Source organism: Protomyctophum bolini, assembly GCF_963924005.1.
Source record: "Protomyctophum bolini genome assembly, chromosome: 2".
In the NCBI taxonomy this organism is placed as follows: Eukaryota; Metazoa; Chordata; class Actinopteri; order Myctophiformes; family Myctophidae; genus Protomyctophum; species Protomyctophum bolini.
Window position 1 is genome coordinate 7,699,461 of NC_137863.1, and position 7,500 is coordinate 7,706,960.

General features: G+C 42.3%; 1 protein-coding gene across 4 annotated transcripts in view; it reads right to left on the reverse strand.

The window, feature by feature from the left end:
- Positions 1–7,500, reverse strand: part of plxna1b (plexin A1b) — a 228,104-nt gene that overhangs the window by 52,301 nt on the left and 168,303 nt on the right. For all 4 annotated transcript variants that reach the window (XR_013965144.1, XM_080780037.1, XM_080780035.1 and 1 more), the window contains exons 11-12: positions 4,938–5,034; positions 1,375–1,565 (exon numbers count right to left, since the gene is read on the reverse strand). Coding sequence is in view for 3 of the 4 variants with exons in the window: in XM_080780037.1 (XP_080636163.1) it covers positions 1,375–1,565; positions 4,938–5,034 (288 nt within the window). In the remaining variant the exon portion in view is untranslated. The remainder of the gene's footprint in view (positions 1–1,374; positions 1,566–4,937; positions 5,035–7,500) is intronic.

The following is a 7,500-nucleotide window of genomic DNA, read 5'->3' on the forward strand; positions in this document are numbered from 1 at the left end:
CAGGGCCGATGACCCGGGTCACAGTCGGACGAGGACCACCGCCGCCGTTACGCGCGGCAGCAGATGGGCACACCATGGCATTTAGACGCCTCGGCTCAAGCAGCCTGTCAAGACACTCCGACTCACACGAAATGCATGTGTGCACAAACACACACACACACACACAACTACGACTCACAGTGGAACAATTAGCACACTCCCACGCATGTTCACACTCCCTGTACCTACAATACATACTGCCCACGCTGTGTGTGTGTGTGTGTGTGTGTGTGTGTGTCCTAGCCATCATCTCTCATCGTGTCAGTGTGTTCAGTACTGGCGTGCGTCGACTGCCTCCCCCTGGCCCGGCCCATCTGCGATGCGGCTCCAGAAACTGGGATGGATTCTAGTACCTTGTCTCGCCTCCTATTCCTCCTAAGCCGTACCCTTCACTCAGACACTCAGACGATGACACGGCACCGCTGGGGAACCTGACAACTCCTCGTTGAGAGAACTCTTTTTAAATAACACACCAAAAGGCTTCTGCAACGTGACAGGAGCCAGGATATAAGTTGGACATCTTAGATTAGTTCTAGGAAGTTCACAGTCGGGTGTTTGTACTGGCACCTGGGTGATATGGGCTGCCATCTACACAGCCTAATCCTCAGTGTTAATTTAACTCTGAGAGTGCTACTTTTTTAGGGGTTTATTTCTTATAGAAATGTAATGGCTGTTCTTTGTTGCACTTGCAGTGCCTGTTTGTTTTGTTTTGCTTGTCTGAGACCGAGGGTTACAATGGAAATAAGGCCATGACTTTATTGTTGTTTTACTTTTTATCCTTGACGTTCTTATTTCTGTCATGTCTTTTATTTTTTCCTAACGATCAATCAACAAACCTTCACATGCATTCTTAAGGTTTGATTTGCAGGTGAAAAAATATGCTATTTTGAGTTTGGACAGCATCATAAATACATTTTATTTCTGTCTAGTTTTTAATCATTTACACTTTACAATGTAAATGAATGTATAGTGTAGTATAAAAAGTGTTATAATTCAACCAAATGCAACCAAATGCAGGGCTTAAAGCCAAAAAACATCCCAAGACTGAAAATGTTTTTTTTTGCAAATCTGCACTGATCTCATTAAATGACCCCCATGAAATCCTCAGGACTGAAATCCGTCCCCAGGACTGAGAACTTTAAGCCCTGCAAATGGACCCTCACGCATGTTCACACTCCCTGTACCTACAATACATACTGCCCACGCTGTGTGTGTGTGTGTGTGTGTGTGTGTGTGTGTGTGTGTGTGTGTGTGTGTGTGTGTGTGTGTCTTAAGAGTTAATTCAACCAAATGCAACCAAATCAATTTGTACAATTTGTAGTCATCAGTGTTTACCTTGATGATCTTGGGGTGTGCACAGCGGCTGTTGCCAGAGGTGGCGTGCATCCAGGTGCTCTCCGGAGGCGTGCACTCCTGTTTCAGGGAGCACTTCTTGTCGTGTGTACACCAGCCACACTCGAACCTGGGGTCTGCCTTCAGACACATGCCACAGCTGTCCCGCAGGGCATAGCACTTGTACAGATGAGCTGTGGGGACGAGAGGTTTGTTTATACACACACAGCCCTATTCACACACATGGTGTCAATAATACAATATAGCCTAATACAAAATACATATCGTCGCCGTTGGTGGAAACCAATGTCCATAATCGTCAATTGTCAGGAAATGGAACTATCTATCATTTAACAATAGTGAAAGACGATATGGCTAGTTTCAATAGTTTTGACTGACACTCTAATATGATTACTTAGAGCATTAATTTTACAGGACAAAAAATAACATAAAATGTGGAGATAAAAGGTTTGTACCTGACAGCGACAATATCTATGTTGGATTATATTCGATTATGTATTTATCAATTCCAATACCATTTCATAGCCAATGAAAGAAAACATTTAAATCGACCAAATACTGCTCATAATACCCATATACCGGTACTCCAAACCTCCTCTCAATGTCATTTGAACAAAGTCAAGTTAAACGGCTGCTTCCTATAATGTCTGCAGGAATTGTAAAGAAGAAAAGAAAAATGTTTTTTTCTCCCCCCTCCCCCTTCCTCTCACTCATTTACAAATCCCATTGGTCACGGCACAGCTTTAAAGTAACCCTGTGCCCAATTACTGGCTGCTAAAGCACTCTTCTGTAATTACATTAACGTGTCAGTATTTAACCCATTCTGTCCGGGAACCATTTTGGTGTTAGCACTATGTTATGCTTTAGCTATTGAAAAATAGCAGATCTACAAGCTCATAGCGCGCCACCGAGTGGCGCGCTACGAGCTTGTAGGTCTGCTATTTTTGAAAAATCGAAGAACGACTGACATTTTTAGAATCTGATCTCAGGTCAGAATGGGTTCATCAGACCAGTGTGTGTGTCCAGTGGAAACCTCGTATGAATCTGATCTCAGGTCAGAATGGGTTAAGATGACGGAGCATCTCTTGCACTCTGCCAGATGATTATCATGATTGCAAAAAAAAGGTGGCGAGGCAACACACAGAGAGAGAGAGAGAGAGAGAGAGAGAGAGAGAGAGAGAATGAGAGAGAGAGAATGAGAGAGAGAGAATGAGAGAGAGAGAATGAGAGAGTGAGAATGAGAGAGAGCGAATGAGAGACAAAGAAAGACGTGCGTGAAGGCTGCAGGCCGCGTGGGAAGCTTCCACACCAGATGCACAGTGAAGATAACGCACCATGCATAGACACACCGATGCATGCTGCTGATACTATGCATTATTAATGGTGCAGTATGTTATCCCATTCTGACCTGAGATCAGATTCATACGAGGTTTCCACTGGACACACACTGGTCTGATTAACCCATTCTGACCTGAGATCAGATTCTAAAAATGTCAGTCGTTCTTCGATTTTTCAAAAATAGCAGACCTACAAGCTCGTAGCGCGCCACTCGGTGGCGCGCTATGAGCTTGTAGATCTGCTATTTTTCAATAGCTAAAGCATAACATGATGCTAGCACCAAAATGGGTTCCCGTTCAGAATGGGTTATACATACACACATTCAGCAGTGCTGTTGGTTTTATTGTGTGAATAATTCATCCTCAAAGTGTACCATGCCCCCCCCCTCCGTTGATGTGTATTTCGGTTCACTTTTGATGATTATTTTAGTTGTATTTGGTGAGGTCGCATATTATTTTATTGTGTTTTTAATGATAATATTTAAGTTCATGTTGATTTAGCCATTTTCTGTGGAATAAGGGAGGAAACCCTGGACTGGTATGGATTCAAATGGTAAATTCAATTGGACGTTTGACATTTTCTTTAAAACACATGACAGCAAACATCTTGGCTTTCTGGTTGGGAATAATGTGTATATACAACACAAAATGTACATGTATTATTAATAACACACCAAGATTAGGAGTAACACTGTCAACGATTTAATGTGGCGAGTGTTTCATATACTGTAGCTAGCCTTTGCGCAACCTCATGATCATTCTACATTGTGGAACATACCACAATGATATTGTATACTGTACTGTGTTTCGTTTGCAAAGTGCTAATCTAATGCAATCAAAGCAACAATGGACAATGTCTACAACAATGCCCATCAATATAACATTGCATCATCCAGTGTCTACAGAGCGTTCTGGGAGCAGTTGGTGGAGTTATCGTAACCCCACAGTGGAAGAAAAGCCTTGCATGGCCCCTGCTGTGCTCTACAATCCCCACTAATTATAAAGACAGAATTATAAAGACGGCCTCACTAGTAATTATACAATAGACATGCAAGCTTTGTCTGCTCTTCTAGTGCTGTGCCATAAATCTAAATCAATCTCCAGGGTCCTTTGTTTGAAAGGGTGTTATGGGTGCTGGTTAAACATACCTCGACATGTTGTGTGTTGTGTGTACATTATAAATCAATCTGCAAATATCTATATGTCATGTATGATACTTAACCCATTCTGTACGGGAACCCGTTTTGGTGTTGGCATTATGTTATGCTTTAGCTATTGAAAAATAGCAGATCTACAAGCTCATAGCGCGCCACCGAGTGGCGCGCTATGAGCTTGTAGGTCTGCTATTTTAGAAAAATCGAAGAACGACTGACATTTTTTTTAATCTGATCTCAGGTCAGAATGGGTTCATCAGACCAGTGTGTGTCCAGTGGAAACCTCGTATGAATCTGATCTCAGGTCAGAATGGGTTAAATTATAGTGGAAAGCGTATGCCTGTGTGAAAGTCGTGTATCAAGTTGCTGGCGGAATGGAAATACAAGTTCATGCACTTCAGTGCATTCCTTAAAGTTGCAATGTCTCACACGTATCTTAGACATGCAACATGTACCCATAATGTACACAGTTCACAGACACAGACAGACTATAACAGTATCTCTCTTACCCACAGGCAAACCCACACATGTGCAAATATGTGTGTGTGTGCATGCGTGCGTGCGTGCACACACACACACACACATACTTAAGTAGGTCTACAGTACCCACATTGTTTGTGCAAGTAACTGGGGCTGCTCTCACAGACCAAGAATATCAGTTGCAGAGGATGGGCTAGCAGAGGCCTTTTGGTCACACTATAAATGATTTACTATGCAGTGTGAGTGAGCTCACAGGGAACTGCAATACCATGTCAGTTACTGCAGTATCTGGGGTAGAGCAGACAGTATGGGAGAGATTTTTTTTTCCTTTTACTTGCTAAAGCAACACTGAAAAAACTGGTCAAAAAGAGAAATGAGCACCGTTTCAGAAAAGGTACGAGTTTGTTATGATAGTATTGGATGTAATTGTGAAAACTGACAAATTATTGATACACATTCTGAGTGTGCATCATAGTGCGTTCCTATGCTCATTTCGGCTTGTATAAGGCAGAAATGTAAACTGTATTACATCAGGAATTCTAGAGATGGTTGAGGGGTTAGAAATAAGGCTTACCTTTGATGTTGTAAGGGTTGTCTATGACAAAGTTTCCATTCCAAACCACAGACAAGTCTACTGGCAGGTCGCTGATGTCGTTCCCTTCATAGTTGTACTGGAATGACAAACAAACACATTCATATTAGCATTTACGTACATATTATTACCACTATTGTACATTGCAATTTTAGCACACATTTTATAACACGAATCACATATTCATAATTTGTCGTACATGGCGTCACATTTTGTAGATCCACAAGCCTACAAGATAGTAGATGTCCTATTTTTCCCTGTTCGAGACCGGTGTACACCGAATTATAAATCAAGCATATATTAGGCCTAGTTTATTTTGGAGAATTCTCACCTATAATAACATGCCCATGTCAGGGTAAATGTGGTTAAAACAAACACATCACAAAATACCGCCCCTTTTAATTTGAACTTAAAAGATTAGTAGCTACAGCTGGAATGGAACAGTGTTTGGCCACTGGCTGCTGGTACTCACTACTCACACCCTGCAGTGCTCGGCGAGTTGAAGGGCCATAAAAATGAGCGATGAGAGACCGGCTATATTGTGATTTTAACAACAGGCTCATCCCCGGCCTCGCTGCCTGAGCACCAGAGCTGATTAAAAGAGATTGGAATCCCTATCACTGGTATTCATTCCATTCCAAGTGATGAATGAAAGGCCTAATATATTTTCAACGATAATATTCCCTTCTAATTTCATTTTTGCATCCTGAACTAATGCGAGTTGAAATGTAATTGACTCGCACTAGGCATAATCATTTTATGGGATCGCTCTAAATGAGACAACAAGCTTGAGAGGCCATAATGTGATGAGAGTGGGTTGGAAGTGGGAACAGCGAAGCAACAGCCAAGCAACAGCCAAGCAACAGCCAAGCAACAGCGAAGCAACAGCGAAAAGCAACAGCGAAGCAACAGAGAAGCAACAGCGAAGCAACAGCTCTCGCGAGAAATCCACACCAGCTAGAACCTGTTGTCAAAATGTAGGATTTTAACTTGGAAACGCATCACTCTCTCTCACGCAAACATCAGCACTCACTCTCCGAGTCTATCACACACAGCTACTGTACGCACTCACAGTTAAACAAATCTACAAATATTTGGTCATTTGTCAAGCTGTCTACACCATAGACTGTAAAAAATATGGACAAAGCGTTCCGCGGGTCTAACATGAACTTAAAATGAAGCCTGTCAGTCCTTGTATTGTAAGTCGCCATCTTTCTAGATCCGTTTTGGCCCAGCTGGCCATTGGCTGGCCCAGACAACGAGGCGGGACTTCCCCCCTTCTTCTTCGTTGGTTTTTATTTTGACTCGAGTGGGAGGGGGATCCCGTTCATAGACTGTAACGGTAGCCACGCCCCTCAGAACATGCGCGACTTTATGGTCATTTTTTTAATAAATGGGACCATAATTTTCCAAAAAGAATATTATGACATTAGAAATGAGACTTTAAACTAGTGACTGGAAGAAAAAAGTATTCATGACCATGTTTATTAAGGTAATACAGTCTAGGTGAAGTTGGGCCAAAATACATGGACTTCTATGGGGCTATGGGTTTTTCTGAGCCCAGTGAGAGCGCCACAACAGGCCATTATATGAACTTTCATTTCCTTAGTGGCTTCACAAAATATCCGTCTGACTGCCCCCCTGGTCTACACAGCATTATCTGAGGTGTAAATGTACCTCTGATCTGACACTGTCAGAAGTACATTAACACTGTATTTTACTGTGTAGCAAGCAACGTGTATTTTCAAACACTGATGTGAACAAGATACCGCCCCCCTCAATAAAAAAAAAGAAAGACATTCTCTATCAAAAACTCTATTCAATTCTCTGGTCCAGCAGAGACTAAAACGCAGCAAGATACTAACAGATCTGTTGCTGTGCAGCTCGCAGGCCCTCTGACCTGATGCGAGGTTCATGTCTGGTAGGTCTTAAGATAGACCATGTTAGCCTAATGCCCCTGTCAGTCAAAGACTGCCCACTCACTCTGACAGCAATAGCAAATGGTCACTATCTTCAGTGGCCTGAGGGTGATAGATAGCAGGACTATTCACCTCTAGTAGAATGGTGATAAAATACAATGTGAAAGCCCAGGCCTGTGGCTATGGACCCGCCAGATTGGATCTAGGTCTGACTTTAACACTTATGTGACTGTGATTACCCACTCCAATGTGATACGCGGGGCCTTATCTTGACATTGTTATTAATAGTAAATAGTGTATTCCGGAGAGAATAAAGAAGCGGAAATGTGCATGCCGTAGATAAGAAAATGAGAGTTATGACATGTGATTGGCTGAGTCATCCGTTCCCCGTGCACATCTGTGATTGGATGATTTACATGCACCCACTCCAAGTGCAGTTCAAATTACTCTCACTTATTCTTATGGACAAGTCTCTCCACTGGACGTGTTTACATTCATAGTTTTGTCTCTCTCCCGTAACGATCGATTGTCAATCATCTCTCCTCATCACTTCATACAGTGTCAAGCCTAATTTCTACTTCATCACACAACACTGTCACTGAAAATCAGTTATTTTAGGTGAATGA